The 16825-nt window shown below is 47.7% G+C and overlaps 4 protein-coding genes across 4 annotated transcripts; 3 read left to right on the forward strand and 1 right to left on the reverse strand.

Moving 5' to 3' along the window:
- Nucleotides 1–617: 617 nt before the first annotated feature.
- N7483_005963 (GMC family oxidoreductase) lies at nt 618–2548 on the forward strand (the record flags this gene model as incomplete). Its single annotated transcript, XM_057089400.1, has 3 exons — nt 618–648; nt 808–1524; nt 1599–2548. The coding sequence occupies 3 exons, from the start codon at nt 618–620 to the stop codon at nt 2546–2548; spliced, it is 1698 nt and encodes a 565-aa protein (XP_056949229.1).
- A 404-nt stretch (nt 2549–2952) lies between these two features.
- N7483_005964 (glycoside hydrolase family 35 protein) lies at nt 2953–6301 on the reverse strand (the record flags this gene model as incomplete). The annotated part of the gene is made up of 5 exons (XM_057089401.1): nt 2953–4009; nt 4059–4996; nt 5067–5175; nt 5231–5360; nt 5440–6301. 5 exons carry the CDS (start codon nt 6299–6301, stop codon nt 2953–2955), a joined length of 3096 nt encoding a protein of 1031 aa, XP_056949230.1.
- Nucleotides 6302–9319: 3018 nt separating this feature from the next.
- N7483_005965 (uncharacterized protein) lies at nt 9320–13680 on the forward strand (the record flags this gene model as incomplete). Its single annotated transcript, XM_057089402.1, has 3 exons — nt 9320–9580; nt 9635–11968; nt 12028–13680. The coding sequence occupies 3 exons, from the start codon at nt 9320–9322 to the stop codon at nt 13678–13680; spliced, it is 4248 nt and encodes a 1415-aa protein (XP_056949231.1).
- A 411-nt stretch (nt 13681–14091) lies between these two features.
- Nucleotides 14092–14973, forward strand: N7483_005966 (uncharacterized protein; the record flags this gene model as incomplete). The annotated part of the gene is made up of 1 exon (XM_057089403.1): nt 14092–14973. The coding sequence occupies one exon, from the start codon at nt 14092–14094 to the stop codon at nt 14971–14973; it is 882 nt and encodes a 293-aa protein (XP_056949232.1).
- Nucleotides 14974–16825: the final 1852 nt, after the last annotated feature.

The following is a 16825-nucleotide window of genomic DNA, read 5'->3' on the forward strand; positions in this document are numbered from 1 at the left end:
ACAATCCATTGTTACCATTGTTTCGGACCGATAATGGGCTTGTTATTAGGTTAACGTTCATGCTAAGACTGATGTTTATTTATCCCTGTCGACCTCTCACAATCCTCTGTTGGAGTTATTTGTAACTCAATCGTCCCGTCTGACTTCTCTCGGAGTAATTCCAGGGGAATTTTCGTGCAAAGATCGACCAAGTCAACCTCCCGCTTCGGTCTTATGGAGACTCAACTTGTAGACCCACCAATGAATGAACCATCTCTACTGGGGCTGTGGATGTGGCGCCAGTCCGCCAAGAGTAGCCGTCTCAAGTTCCGGCGGTGGCGCTGTGGGGTTGAACACGCAGAATAGGAGAAGAGTAAACGTTGTTCATCCATTGAGAGGGTTGGCAATCTTGAGTTCGGGGGCCAAATTCAGGGGCACGGAGAGGGGTAGACTTTCTAACGGTCGAGGCCGGTGTTTTTCCGACAGAATATTGCATGAGTAGTGGGATTGAGAAATGCTATATCTTCTGTCACATCCTTTGACTGAATAGTTGTTTTTGAAGTTGCTGGTCAATCCACTCACGTTCAACTTGAAGGTCTTTTTGTTTCAACTCCGAAGAACCCCACTATCCACCCAAAATGTCGACATTTGATTTTATTGTTGTTGGAAGTGAGTAGCGTATAGCCTTTCGATAGTCATGTTGATAAGGTTCTTGGCTTTGGATATCTCAACCTCCAGACTCTCAATACGAGAAATGCCCAAAAATTGGGAAATCTGGTGCAACATGAATAAAATATTGCTGATGGCTGACTGGTGATTCGGATATAGGTGGTCCCGCCGGTAGTGTTCTCGCTGCGAAATTGGCCAATTCCACCGCCAAGCCTAGTGTTCTGCTTCTGGAAGCAGGTGACAGTAAAGAAGATCGTAACCTCCGTGTGGACGGGCAACGATGGATCACATTCCAGAACCAAGACATGAACTGGGGTTACAAAACCACCCCGCAACCAGACTGTAATGACCGGGAGATCGACTATAGTCGCGGTCGGTGCATGGGCGGATCAAGTGCGATCAACTTCGGTGTGTACAGTGTTGGCGCACGCGATGATTATGAAGAATGGGCGCGCATTGCAGGCGATGACAGCTTCTCATGGAAGAACATTCAGCGACGACTGAAGGCGTTGGAAACCTTTCATGGAGAGATCCCCGAGGGTATGGATAAGAAGTATGCTGCTCCGAAGCTCGAGGATCACGGTAGCGATGGTCCATTGCATGTTGGATTTGCACGCGAGTGGGAGAGAGATCTTCCAGAGTTATTGGATGTCTTTGAGCAGGCGGGATTTCCCTTGAACCCGGATCACAACTCTGGCAACCCGATTGGAATGTCTATTTTGATTAACTCAGCTTATAATGGCTTGCGCTCTACCTCAGAAGATTTCTTGAAGGGCGACAACAAGAATAATTTGAAGATTGTTACTGGCTCACCAGTGCAGCGGGTTCTTTTGGAAGGAAAGAAGGCCGTGGGTGTTGAGTCGAATGGCACTAAATGTGAGCTCATCTAGCCTTGTTCCTAGATGGGATGTCTGAGGATGATTTTGACGATGCTAACATTTTTCGTATAGACTATGCTTCTAAGGAAGTGATCCTCTCCGCTGGATCGCTCAACGACCCTCGCATTCTTATGCACTCGGGTATCGGCCCTGCCATCCAACTGCAACAACACAACATCGATGTCGTCCATGACGTTCCTGCTATCGGGCAAGGCCTTCGTGACCACTGCTTCGTTCCCATGGTAAACTCCCGCTCAGACACCAGCACAGACCGAAAAGCCTTCTATGGCGATAAGGCCGCCATGGATGCCGCGTTCAAGCAGTGGCAAGAGGACGGAACTGGGCCTTGGGCGAAATTCTCCTGTGAATTGGGTATTGGCTGGTTCAAACTGACCGAGAAGCTGAGCTCCTGGCCTGAGTTCAAGGATCTTCCTGAAGATGAACAAAAATATCTCCTTCAGGAAACCATCCCACACTACGAGATCATCACTCACTTCCCTATCCACTGGTTTATTCCTGACTTCCCATCCGAGGCTCTGAACTATTCTTGCATGCTCGTCTTCTTGTTCAATGCACAGACCCGTGGTGAGGTGACTCTCCAATCTTCTGACCCCGACGCTCCGCTTCTCTTCAACCCGAAGTTCCTGGCTCATCCATTCGACCGTCGACTTGCAATTGAGGCTCTTCGTGATTCATTCCGTGTGGCCAAGCATGAAGCATACACAAAGGATAATATTGCCGAGATGGCAATGCCTAAGGACGAATCCGACGAAGTGCTACTTGAGTACTGGCGCCAGAACATTTCTTCCAGCTGGCATATGACTGGAACAGTGAAGATGGGCAAGAAGGGTGACGCTGATGCTGTTGTGGATCCTGACTTTAAATTAATCGGTATTGAAAATCTGCGTATCGCTGATATGGGTGTTGTTCCTGTCTTGGTCAATGCTCACGTTCAGGCTGTGGCTTATGTTACTGGCTCAACATGCGCAGAGAAGATCATTCAGGACTATAACCTTGCTTAGTTTAATTCACCTTATAAAGGTTGAGGTGGCCACCAGCAGCCAAGGATTTAGGGCACCTGGGAAAAGCCGTCTTAGGTCTGTGTCCATACGTTGTTCGAAAAATAATCCAGACAGCGAGGGAGATCGGGGAACCAATTTTGCCAACTCTGCCCAGGTGTACTACTGCTACTATCAATAGCTTATTATGAATAAATATTTTTTACCTGGAGTAATCCAGACTGGTACTCATATTGTTTCATGCTAGTGAGGCTCATGGAGCTTAACATAACTGACACCGGTCTCATCATTCCTGGGACGTTCCATTTACATAGTAGACTAAAGGTTGGAAAAGACGGTGCTGCCCACTTACCGATGTCATCGCTCATATATTAGGTGTAAGACTGAATAAGCTCATTAAGCTATCCCTAGTAGCTGGATTTACGTGGAGTAAACGACTGCGCTGGTACCAAACTAGGTTTCTCGTATCCACGCAGGACGACAGCTTCAGCCTGCAGCTTCAACCCCGCGAGTTGGAAGGACTCCGTGTCCTGTGACCAGACGGCCAATGCCAGGTAGTTGATACCATTGTGGTTAAGGATCCCCTCAGGAATGGGAAAGTGAGATTGCGGCCCAATGTGATTCACATACTTGCCAAATTGCCACCCGTTGACGAAGAGCACACAGCGGAAGCGCGCCGGCCTAGAGAGCGATGTATCGGTGCCATTGGAGAGAATGGTTGTGTTGGATAAGACGACACTGGTGGGAATGTCATAGTCTGCGGGAAGACTGAGGTTGAAATAAGTGGCCCAGAAGCCTAACCCAGGCTGGTGGATGGGGATCTTTGTTGGAGCGAGAGAGGAAGTAAACTCTTGAAGGAGTGGCGCGCCTGGGAGATGATAACCTTGGCGCTCAGCAAATGAGGCGCCCTCGTTCAAAGGACCCCGACTGTGATCGAAGTATTGTTCTCCTCCAAGGTTTCCAGTGATCTTCCATTTGACGGCTTCCTTGGCTCGGCCGTTGAGGCTGTAATCCACCAGTCCCCGCGGATCTTTCAGGAAGGATGCGTTGGCGGGAAAACTCTCGTCGTATCCCATGTGATCAACGAGGACGGTGATTATGTAGGGAGTGCCGGACTGCAGGCCCCCGTGGGGGAGACTTAGAGTTTGGTTGTGGAACATCTCGGTCGAGGTGCCCGGCCACGAGCCTAGGTGCGTGTCGTTCAGCCAAACCGAGTGGCCGTAACCATAACCACCCTCTGTCAGAAGATACAACGCGTTCTCGGACCCATTGGCGATGAAATGACCCCGGTAGTGGAGCGAGCCGGAATGGTACCCATAGTCAGTCGCATAAAGGGAGAAAGGGGTTGTCAGATTCCGGGGATTTGTAGAGTGGGTGTGATTGCAGACGGTCCACTTCTGATCGTTGTAGTTGGCCTGGACCTCTGGAAGTGAGTCGATATAATGCCAGCGTTGATCATTCAAACTGGGCATAGAAACCGAGGGGGGGATTGAATATAAGGCTCCCAGTCAACCGTCCGGCGGTCCGCTTGGTTTCTACATGCTTCCCATTGAATGTGACCACATTGATGTTAGGAGGAGCGGCTATAATTTCAAGCTCGGTGGTAATATTGAGATCGCCCACCAACTTCAGTGTCTCGCCCACAACGTCTGCCGTCCTGAGGAGGTAGCCCGCCTTCACGATCACCGAACTATTGGAACGTAAAGAAGAGGCGTGGCGCTGGAGGGAGCCCGAGATGGGAAGATCTAAAACCCAGTACTTGTATGCCTCGTTGCGCCATAGAAGATGAACCTCAAGCTGCTCCCCAAAATGAACTACCCGACGCTCTGGTTCGACAGACCACTTGATGACAATGGCGTGAGAGGAGGCCGCCGAGTCAATATCCAGACCAGTTCCTTCGATGGTGGAGGGCTTTCCCAATTCTCGCGGGATTGCAAACTCATGCGTCTCATCTTCCCCTCCGTATAAAACCAGAACTGATTTCAAGCCTGATTTCTTCCAAGAGAAGACTTCGGCTGAGGAGTAGATCAGGTTGATGCCACCCACATCGTAGTCTGCCACATGGATTTTCGAGTCGCGTCCATGAAGGCTGAGATTTCCTCCCAACTGAGGTACACTGACATTTCCAATCGAGGTAGCAATGTTTAGCCTGTATAAGACCGTGCTTTCATCTGGCAATTCCCCATGTCGGACAATATAGAAGCTTGTAGCGTTAGAGGTCAACCGGGTGGTCGCCAAAGTCGTACTGTCAGTGCAGACCCCGTAACTACCATTGTCCGGTTGTGAGGTAAGGTATGTAGCGGAGGATGCTTGGAGAAATCCCGCCTGTAGCTTCAGCTCGCTGTACTTCTCCCGAATCACCTGCCGATCTTCGGAGATAGCCGCGCCCACATCATACGAGCTGTATCCTCCTGGATATCCCAAGTTGCCCCAGTTGGTACCACCGAATATCTGTTTGTGACGAAGCAAAGTCAGTTATCAGATTTACCTGAGAGTTGATAGATGGAATTGAGGAGGTTACCATGTAGAGACTTTGGATTGCAACCCGGTAGCCGTAGTTGAGCTTATAAAACACCCGTTCAAACTCAGACCCAATAAAAGCAGCCGAGGCAGCTGCCCCTACTCCACCCCTTCTAGGATTTAGCAAACACTTCATTTGGGGTAAGAAAAATGATTAAAACCTACCAGGAGTCAGGTGCTCCGCCTTGGAATTCGGATATGGAGAACGGGGTAGTTGGGCTTTCGGCCAGATGCACAGTGTAATTATACATGAGTAGAGGACTAGTCATTGCCGACCAGTCCGACGAATTCGTAGCTAGGGGCAGGTCAGTAGCCGAAAAGCAGTCACGTGTGCATAATGAAATGTTTCTTCTTTTAGAAGAGGGAGAACTTACGTGCTGTACTCCATCCTAGAGGATAAGCGTCAAAGCTGTAGATGTCGACGGCTCCAGTGCCGGAGCCGGGGGCAAAGTTGCCCTCAGGATATGCATCATTGAAAATGAAAGGCACTACCACGCCTGCCTGACGGTATTGATGCTCGACGTAAGCCATATATTCTTTCTCCAAACACGAGCTATCAACAGAGGTGATAGTCATGTTATTCATTTGCGTATATCCATCTTCGAACACGCACAAGGTATACTCATTCTCAGGCTGCAAGAGAATGATAGAGCCACCATTGGTGATCTGGGCCTGTGCCATGATCTTGCCTATGGCGGCTATATAAGGGGTGATGGCCGCGAGATAGGCTGGATCTGTCCGCTTCAATTGACCATCCAGGCGCCCTAGCCATCCTGGGAAGCCTCCTCCCGAGACCTCTGCATTGATATATGGGCCGGAGCGGGCGATGAGGTAGATTCCAGCTTCCTGTGCAGCATCGAAGAACTGCTCCAGTGCAAACACTCCAAAGGGACGGATGTGCCCGGGCTCGCCTTCGACCAGTGCCCAGTCCACATAAAATGAGACGCCGGAGAAACCAAGAGCGCGAATCTTTTGGAACACATCGAGCCAAAGTCCAGGCGATGGGAGACGGAAAGGATGGAATTCCCCAGACAGGATTATTACACGCTCACCGCGGACAAAGAGAGATTTCTCATCCCAGGTCACTATATCTTGTAGACTAGCGGTGGTGATGTTATTTTGGAGCTGAGGCACTGAGGAAATGTCTTTCTTAGCGGACGTTGATGTAGAAAGGAGGGCAAGGCTAATCCCAAAGATTTGCCAAGCCAGGAAAAATAGTGAAAATGCAGCCCGCATCGTGTGCAACGCAATGAGCCTGAGGGCGTGAAGTTTCCATGGGAGGCTAGATTCTGCGAAGGCTGGCTTTATACCAACTTGAAGTTTCCCCGCGTTATGTCTAGCTTCCGAGGTCCCTTCAAAATAACTTTTTCTTCAAAACGTCATTTCATTTATATCACTCGGAGATTCCGAGGTCATACATAACTCACGCATAGTATGGATTTGTCCAACCTTCTTGCCTCTAGTCAGCGGTCTCAGAAGAGGGGTCTTTCATTAATCCCGTCGATCCTGTCGATCTCTCGACAAAAGTATGCGGGCCAGGATCCTGTACACGCAAGGCTCTTCTCTCTGGCTACAGCTCTTGCAGGCTGAGCGGCCTTCATCACAGTAAACATGGCCCGGGCTAAGCATTCTGCACTAGCTTTGGGAAATCCTATACATACCTTCACGATTCTTCGTTTGTAGTTGAAGCAGTCAAAGACGCAATTTATTGTGTGATCTCCGGTTGATCCTCGGATGGTCTCAGCCCCGAAAAAATTGGCTTAGTAGAACGAATAGGATAACTCGCCTCTAATGGCAATCCAGACGTAACATCTTCGGGGCTGGAGGTGTATGCTCCCCCACAGAAAACTCCGCATAAACATCGGAATCAATGCATACGAGTACGGCCAGAAATAGTATGGCCAGAAACCTTGAAATGTGGGACTCATCGGGGTCGGACACCATCCCGATCGCTATTATCATCAACGTTACCGGATAGTGTCCAGAAACTGTTCCCTTTTATGCATCTTCGAGGCACATTTGGACATTCAATGAGAAATATGCAATTTTCGAAGAGTAAGGGGGAGTGTTTGCCTTAGTCGCACTGAGCGGTGTTGGATTATTCATCGGAAATACACAATAGGTACGCGCATCAAGTTTCGAACTGAAGTCATGGGTATTTAGCCTAAATGATATGTAACCCTAGATCGAGACTCAGAGCTGCAGGTGCCCAGATGAGGCCTTGCTGATTACTAACTTCAGTAAAGGTAAGCAATGATTTTAGGAACATGGCTATTGTAAGTACTTCTTACCATTCCCTTGTGATGTGGTAATATCAGTTCAGAATATTTAACTTTTCTATTCCTAAATAGAAGGCTGAGATTGGAAGTGCCTTCCCCGATGAAATACAGCTGCATTCTCAGATAAGGTACGCGAAAGTGTCTGGGCCTTATTTTGTATGGCCCATCTGACGCATCGGCCAGTCTCTGGATGCAAGGAGAAACCGCCAGCATAGGATCAGAGAATTATCATTCAATAAGTCTCGATGTGCTCATTCAGGCATCGGCGTCAAGAAAACGGAAGGAGTTCAGGCGAATAGTCCAAATAAGCAAGATATGAATGCGGCAGAGCGATACCTGAGGACCCTCTTACAACTCTATCAAAGACCAGACTAGTCAAGTTTCTCACGCCACCTACCTATGTTGAGTATGCTAGGTTTTCTGGTGAAAAGAAAGAAGAGGAGAGCCCCAACGCAGCTCTGTTGCGGGGCTCCACTGGGGGCTCAATTCGATTTTCATGAACTTTATAGCAGACTGGCCCTCAATCAGTACAAAATCCCTCTTCTTCTGTGCTCACCTTAGTCGAGACCGAATTGCCAGCTGACGACGAAATCAAAAGTATTCTTTTCTCCTGATGTTTGCAGGACATGAGACAGCGGCTAATAATTTGCGACTCTATGGTCCCGTCGTAGATTTTCTTCGGAAAATCCTGCCTCACCAAGCTCAGCCGCTCATTGCACGTCAAGGTGTTGAAATTATGATACCTGGTAACGTGCCCAGGTGAAAATCAATTTTCTCACGATGGCACTGCATACAAACCCAAAGCGCTGGGGCAGATGCTGAGAGATTGAATCCCAGCAGGTGAATAGCCACAACACAGGATGGACTGCAAGAAGAGATCGATTAGGTGAAAGTTGAACACCTTTTTGCGTCGTCCGAAGGTCCGCGGGCTGTTTTGGCAAGAGGTTCTCCCAACTAGAAACCATCGCTGTCTTGGTGAATATTCTAAGGAAATCAATGGTGCAACTCTCACCCCGACCAGGTGTGAGTGCTGAGCAGGCTCAAGTTGCCGCACTAAAGATGGTATAGGAGAGTCGGGTCCACCTGACATTACATACAGATGGAAAATTCCCATTTTGTTGGCGTGCAATAGATTCCAAAACGAAATGAGGCCTCCTCGCTGTAAGACATTTGAATGTGATCATCTCAAACGGATTTCTGTCAGCCCAGCTTCCATCACAGCCTCTACATAAGGGTATATCTCCAAACGCGCTTGGGGACCATAATGATTTAATATATCATGATGTTATCATTCAAGTTGTGAAAACTCCGATGTCGGAGTGACTCGAGTCAATAATGAATCTTTTTGTAGTTCTTCCTGCCTCACCTTCTTGTGTGCGATCAGATAATGCGCACGACAGCACTTGAGCCCGCGAGCCTGCAGGGTATTTTCGTGGCTCGGTAAATCCCGCAACTTGCAGTACAAAAATAGAACAGATCGGCAGATGTGGGGAACTCTCACTGTTGACTTTTTATCTTCAGAGGATTCCAATTTCAAATAATAAATTCACCATGCTGAAAATTCGAATATAGAGTTTTTGTTTTCGCCTAATAGCTTTCTTCCAAGTCGCTGGGCAATCCTGAGGTCTTATCCAACTGTGCAATGTGCAATGTGAATGGGATGATTCTCTGTGATCGTATTCGACATAAGCAGAACAAGGTTTAGCGCTTATTTTAGGTATGATTCTGCCCTATTGCTTCATAGTAAAGACGCCACGCCCCTCCGGTCGGTAAAGGGTTCTCAGCCGCTCTCTCTTGGGTAGCAACAATAGTTCAGCTTGCCAAGGATAAATATGACACGATGGCCCCGGTGCGGGTTGAAAACCCCTCAATTCCCTGTGGCCTTTGCAGAGAAAGACCTTCTTCTTCATTGGTGACAAAAAATCCCGTCTGTTTGAAATAAGCTGCTCTATGTACCATTAGGTATATCAGCGTCATGTCTACCACCGAGATCAAAGACGATTATAATATTCAGGATGCATGGAATAGGGCATGTGGAGCATTCGCGCAGACAGCTAAGGCTGATCTTACCGCATCTCCCAAATTCACCGTGGATGAAGTCCTGGATCAGATTCGGTCAAAACAGGATGCGGATGATGAGAAAAATGCCAAATATAAGGTTGCAAAAGACGCGATCTCGAAGACCCTGACTTTCATCACCCTACTGGGTGGTATAGCCGCTCAAGGCGCTAGCATGGTGAGTTCATCCCAACATCGATAGGTGACCCTGGTACTAACGGCTGTGCTTTAGGTTTTTGCGCCCAGCAGTCTTTGCTTCAATGCCATTTCCTATCTCATATCTGCGGGAACAAAGTATAAGCGCATCTTCAGCAGTTTGGCAGAGCTCTTCCGGAGGATCTCCGATGTATTAGAGCGATGCAAGATCTACATGCGTCTCCCTGCCGATGCAGTTGACATTTCCCTGCGTAAGATCATCAACGAGGAGCTGGTCTGCTTTGTTGATATCTGCGCTCTGTCAATCAAAGTGCTTAATGGGCACAAGATTATTACTGCCCTGAAAGTGTTTGCTTTTGACAGTGATGAAGGTGTTAGTGGCCAGCTTGGCCGTCTAGCTTCACTGGTCGAGCGTGAGTCTCAAATGCGCGCGACCTTGGGATTCGAGTCACAGAAGACTAGCGAGAGAGTCATTATGGAAACTCGTGATGGCACCAAGAAAGTCACTGCGTCTGTTGACAAGCTTCTCACTTTCGAGAAGAAGAGGGATGCCGATACCCTCGCACAGCGGCTTCTGGCTACCATTGATTCGAATCTCGATATGCCCAGTGAGACTTTCAAGGAAACTCAGGCAATTTATAAGCGTTACCTGAACGACCAAGTTCCAGGTAGTGGAGAGTGGCTTCAAAATGACTCTCAATACACAGGATGGGTGAATTCTGCTCAATCGGGATGCTCGATTTTGGGAATTGCCGGGGATGAGGGTTACGGAAAGTCATTCCTCTTCTCAACTATTGTCAAGAACCTGCAAGGAGCAGAGACCGAGACCGGAGAGGATATGTCACGTACCTCTGCCGCCTATTATATTTTCGATCCAGAGAAGAAAGATCCATCTTTGGTCAAGGCACTTAAGGTCCTTGCATGGCAGATTGCTAAATTCGACATGATTTTCCGAAAGGATCTGGCGTCTGTAAAGACAGAGGGAGTCAACCAAATCGGTGCTCTATGTGATCAACTATTCGGCAAATCATATAACAGCGACTCAACATTCTTTCTCTGGCTGGATGGCATTGACCAGCTGGAGAAGCAACACCTGAAGGAGTTTTTGGAAGTCTTGGGAGAATGGCAGGAAAAGGCCACGACATGGCCTCGATTTTCTTTGCGAATCCTCATAACTGGACGAACTGAAACGATGGATCGCATCAAGACTGTTCTTGGAGAGGGTATCTCAGTTATTGATGTGGCATCCAAGAACCAGGATGACATGATCAAATTCATCAACAGTCGGATGGATAAAATGGAGAACTTGAGTGGATCATCTGAACAGGTAGTCGCTCTTCGCAGCGAGATCCTTGAATCACTCATCGAAGGGACGAATGGTGATTTTGTCAATGTTGGTCTTCTCCTGGACGAGATCAGTAGCAAGCAGCGTCCCGGTGAGATCCGCGATGTTTTGTCACGGTCGGGAGAAAACCGATCTGACACAATTGTCCGCAAAATCGAATATCTCAACGAAACACTCAGTGATGAGGATATCTCCGACCTGAATGATTTACTCACCTGGGTTGTTTTTGCACTTCGTCCACTTACTCTAGAAGAGCTCGAGGCAGTTCTGTTCTTGAAATCTCGCGAGTCTTCTCTCCGACCACTAGGTCAAAAGATCAGAGATCAGTATTCTTCTATATTCCGCATCGCTGCCACAAGTGTCTATCTTGTCTCTGACTCCATCGCAGATTTCTTGCGTGAAAAGTCAGATCCAGAAGAAAATGACAATTGGGACGAGACTGGTGATGTGAGCGAAACGGAGGTCCGAATCGTCAGTCGATTCTTGGAATCTGTATGTGACGAGAAGCTTTTCAAGAAGTTCGGATTTGATGAATTCTTCCAACGAAAGTTAAAGGGAAGGGCTGTTCGAGTTGGTGTGGATTCCGAAACTGCACATCTTACAATAGTGTCAGCATGTCTCGAGGTCATCTGCACCAAGGATTCGCCTAACCTGGACCCTCTCCTCCCATATGCAGTTTTGAATTTTGGCGAACATCTTGAGCTAGTCGATCCCTCTTTGACACTTCCACGCCACAAAATCGCTCTTGGTCCACAGCTGGTGAAGACTTTCGCTGACCCTGAGATTATTGACCGCTGGTGGGCACTGACCGGGCCGTGGATGCGAGCTCAGTGGATCTATCAGGATCAATATCCCGATATTCTACTCAGATGGCTGCAGGACTCTGCTGTCACTAAGAAGATTTCAGAGGATCAGCGAGACTGGATCAAAAGTCTGAGTTCCAAGTCAGACCTCGACGCAGATATCATGGAGCATGTTGTGACAGTCCTGGCTCGCAGGTGGCTCCAGGGAGGAGTGGAAGATATTGCATACATGTTTGATGCAATTCATGGATATACGACAAAGGTAGATTTCCCGAGGAAGTATGCCGATTTGCTTGAACCATATAGCTAACATTTGTTCAGATTGAGAATCGAAAGGACTCAGCTGTCGAACGGCAAACCAGCGACCCTGACGCAGTGGTTGTTGAGGCCTCCCAAATTTTGGACGCTGCGAATTGGGCTCAGAAGCGATTCGGACTCGAAGCATTGGGATATGAAGAAAGCCGAAATATTGCACGAACACTCCGAGATTATGGCAAGTATCCCGAGGCCATCGAGCAATTCAAGCACACATCAACTCTTTCGGAGCAGAATTGGTTCTCACAATGGGGACTGTCTCAGTGCTATGTCGCTCAAAAGGAATACGACGTTGCCATCGAGATCATCGAAGCCACAAAGAAAGCAATCGAAAGTGGAGAGATGGGGGAGTACGATGGATTTGAGAGTGTGTTGCTTGATATGAATAACGATCTGGCCACATTAAACAACGAGACGGGCCGAAGTGAAGTGGCCATGGAGATATATGAGAAACGACTCCGGGAGGTGCCGCTCGACCACCCCACAGCTCTTAATCTCATTGTCTTGCTATCGAAAGAGGGTCGATTCGATAAACTATTTGAATTCCTCCAGTCCCTAGCTGAGTCCATGGACGAGGACAGTGGCTACCACGCCCGCATCCAGAATTTCCACGTACATTACAATGAAGATGAGTATCACGAGGCTCTCTCTGCCTCGGTATCCGGCGAGGAGCAGTTTGAGGTCATTCTCAAATACTACGAGGAAGCTCTGGCTGCCGCCAAGGGACAGTTCGCCAAGCAGATCAAATCCGGCAATGTTGTCTTGGAATGGGCATTCCAGCTCTGTCAGATCGAGCTTATGCACCGCATGGCACTTTTGTGTCGCAAACACGGCGCGAATAACCCCGACCGATTGAAATATGCAAACGATCAATGGGTTCACATTCTGGAGATCAACGGCAGCAATGACGAGTTTATTGAAGCCAAGCGAAGAATAGCTGCTTCCCAACTAGCGATGTTCTACTTTGAAAAGGCTCAAAGTGAGCCCGCGACTGCCGCTGAATCCATCAAGCAACTTGAGTGGGTCTCAAATACAAAGAGGGAGAACAATGATGGGGCGATTATTGGAGTTCATCCAACATGTCTCCTCGCTCGCTGGTATGCGCTCCAAGGCGAGACTGAGAAGGTCAAGAATCTCATGCGCAGCAACATCAAAGTCAGTCTGGACTTCTTCTTGGACGATGATCCTCTCAACGACTGGCAGGGATATAATTCTCTGGCAATGTATTTGATGTTTGCGGGCCAGGATGAGGACGCGCTTGCTGCTTGGTCATTGGTCACTCCTACTAGTGATGTAGATCCTGAAACGGAGACCACGGAGGAGTCTGAGAACGACAAGCCGGAACTCGAGGGGCCATTGCCAGACATTTGTGATGGTGGTTGTGGCACGAACTGGACATTTGCAGACGACTTTCATGTGTGCAAGGTTTGCTGCTACCTTTCATACGACCAAGCATGCTTGGACAAGGTCCGCGATGGGTCATTAACAGTGGGCGCATGTAACAAGAACCATGAAATGCTTCACGTTCCACCATACGATAAAGCTCGGAATGATAGCATTGGTATCGGATCTGGCAAGGTTAAGGTCGGAGAGGAAATCATGTTGGTTGACGATTGGCTCCAGCGGATCCGCAAGGACTGGGACATCAACACAGTTTGAACCATTTGAGAGGGGTTGATTTTGCAAGTACACTGTTCAATGAACCCTTTGCCACTCTCCATAAGCATAATTTCAATTCTCAATATAATTTGACTTATTTTACCAACATTTGAACGTTTGAAGTTTCCCGATATTCATCGGGATTTTGAGATGAGTCTGACCCACTAGACCCACTTAAGCATTCCAAGGTTGATTCTCGGACAAATCCGAAACCTCTCTCAGATTTCCGATGCTTGTATACCACTCTAAACGAGATTAGAAATTCTCAAACTAAACCCTGGAAAGGACCATGTCATATTATAAATACTAACTTAGACACTTACTTTATTAAATTCAAGGTCATGCCGCTAGCGTCCTTATCAGTTCGCAGCTCTGCATTCCCTGACCTCGCAAGGTTATTGCAAGTGATCAATGGCAACTCTTCCAACACCCTCCTCCAACCAACGAGTCTCGGTTCCTAGTGGCCCTGTCAATGTCGATCTGCTTTTCTATCACCCACCTACCGGCGGATCTCGTCCCTTCACCTATGTCGGCACACCACCTCCCGGTGAACCGAAGAAAAACTTCCAAGAGCTCCCAAACAAGGTCGACCTAATCGATATACGGAACCAGGATTACACCTCCTTCACACTCGATCGTGATGCATTCCAAGTTCTTCAGCACTTCGATACAGCCGCCAAGTATGAGACTTACAACTCAGACGATGAAGTCAAACGCCTCATCTTTCCCGAAGTCGACAAGCTCATCCTGAAGAATGTACCAGGAGCGAGAGAGGTGATAATATTCGATTACACCGTCCGCCGACAGAACGAAGATGCGCCAAGAAAGCCACTGTATAGAGCTCATGTCGATCAATCTGCAAAGGCGGCAGCAGAACGTGTTTTATTGCATGTACCTGATGAGTCAAAGGCCAAAGCCATTGTTAATGGTGACTGTCGATATCGTATCATAAATGTTTGGAGGCCGATCAACGGAATTGTTGAGTCCAATCCATTGGCATTTGCCGCTGTTGATAGTGTGGAGGAAGAGGATCTTGTGCCTGTTGAATTTCGCAGTTCTACCCGGACAGGCGAAATTATGCTCATGAGACCCAATCCCAACCAGAAGTGGATGTACTTATCGGGTGTACAAGAAAGCGAAATATTGTTGCTGAAGTGTTTTGATAGCGAGAGTCAGGATCAAGGAGCTGGTATTGCATCAAGGCTCCCCCATACAGCATTCTGGGATCCCAGGACACCAGAGGGAGCGAAGAAAAGGGAAAGCATTGAGGTTCGAGCGCTGGTTCTGGGATAATTTCTATTCGATAGTATCAAAGTTCTTGTATAGTAGAAAATAGTCCGTCACAATAGAATAACACATTATACCAAGATTTGAGCATATCAAGGAAGCTGTTTTCACATGGCAAATGCATCTCATTTGTCAAGAGTAGAGCAGATGGCAGTCCACACATCACCGAACAACTTTCCATGTCGCCACTTCAATCCACACGTCGTAATTATCGCTGTACATTTGATCAATGCATTCGGCCAGCTAGAGGATATTTCCCATCCCATTTTGACAGCAACGACCAGCGCGCACCCAGCTTTAAATGCCCGTGACGTTTCAAACAAGGGGATGACAAATTTCTGATCCTGAATCACTTCATTGTAAGTAGATTCAATGATTTGAAATGCTGCCTGTAGGACTTTGAGTCGAAGATACAATAGGTCTTGCGAGAGATCTGATGTGTTTGATGTATTGACGTATCTGGCACATGATGGAAGAAAGAGCAACCAAGTTTCTTGAATGATCGAACTGCGGGCGTCAAAATGGCGAATTTCCTTAATGAGAGACAAGAGGTTGTTGTCAATTGAGGTGGACATGTTAGAGGTGGTCGAATCAGGTCCAAATATATAAAGACATGCCCTCGTATACATGTTCATGGCCAGTGATTCCTGTACATCAGGCGTCAATGTCAGACTGTCCATCATGCTTGGCCGATTAAACACCATCTTCAAAGATCTAAAAAGTATCAGCATTCTTTGATACGATTTGAGATGACAGGATTGAGTTTCCATACCTATGCAATGACTCTAACAAGGAAACGATTTGAAATCGGGGCGATAAAGCCGGATCGGAGTTTGACAATATGAAAGGCTCTTGGCGCGAGGGGCGATCATCTGCATTCTGGAAGCAGTGCCAGCCTAACTCCAGGCATAACCGGACACTCGAATCATATAAATCCCATAGTAATCCGCGGCTGGGCTCTGCAAGTTCGTATAGTAAAAGTGACACAGTGGCAGCCAGTGCATCTTGACTTGGTGAGGCGCAGATCAATTCACTCAGCTCACCCGCCCAATCACGGCATATTCTGGAAATTGAGATCCATTCTGTCTCATAGTAGCCGCGGTGAGCTGCAGAAATTGCGCAACTCGCCAAGATACTGAATCTAGGCATCAAAAAACCTTGATCCAATGAAGTAAACTCGTCAAATAGTTTCTCATGAGGAGCCAAGGGTAGTGGATATCGAGGTCTTATAACTGAATTATAATGTGACATCAGAGAGCGGACGACTTTGGCTGTGATCAACCCTTTCCCTGAATTCAAGGGTAGGTGTAGGTTGTCCATTGGCAGTGATGGCCAAGGGGATTGACCAGTGTGAGATATTGAAATGTTGAGTTGGTTAATGGTGAAAGAGGCAATCAAAGCTGGTGACGACATAGTGAGATAGAACTTTTGACCAGTCCGATCATCAAATATACGGAAGGATATGCTTTCGGGCTTCATAGAATGCACATGCATAGATTCACCCCGAGAATTTGAAGACGAAACACAACAATGAGGTCAACATTGGAACCCCCAAATAAATTGATCAAAAGTCTATTTTCTTCCAAGATGGACATGACTCACTCTGGTTGGTTTTGTTCTTGCGATTTGAGGATTGTTTTGAGTTGCTCGATTCGACTGTATAGTCCTTTAATGTAACTAATGGGCTTTTTAATATGACTTCAAGTTCCTCTTTCTAGAATGACTCGACGGACTTCCGGGAGACAGTATCTCCTGTCACAGTATCTGTGAAGGTACAATCGGTATGCGCAGTAGAGCAACTTGCGCATGCTGGGAGCTGGTTATCGCACTGTATCGGCTGGAGTCAGATAGGCAAGGG

Source organism: Penicillium malachiteum (assembly GCF_028827825.1).
Source record: "Penicillium malachiteum strain IBT 17515 chromosome Unknown utg000002l:1.0-8849297.0:1.0-8852440.0, whole genome shotgun sequence".
NCBI classification, from domain to species: domain Eukaryota; kingdom Fungi; phylum Ascomycota; class Eurotiomycetes; order Eurotiales; family Aspergillaceae; genus Penicillium; species Penicillium malachiteum.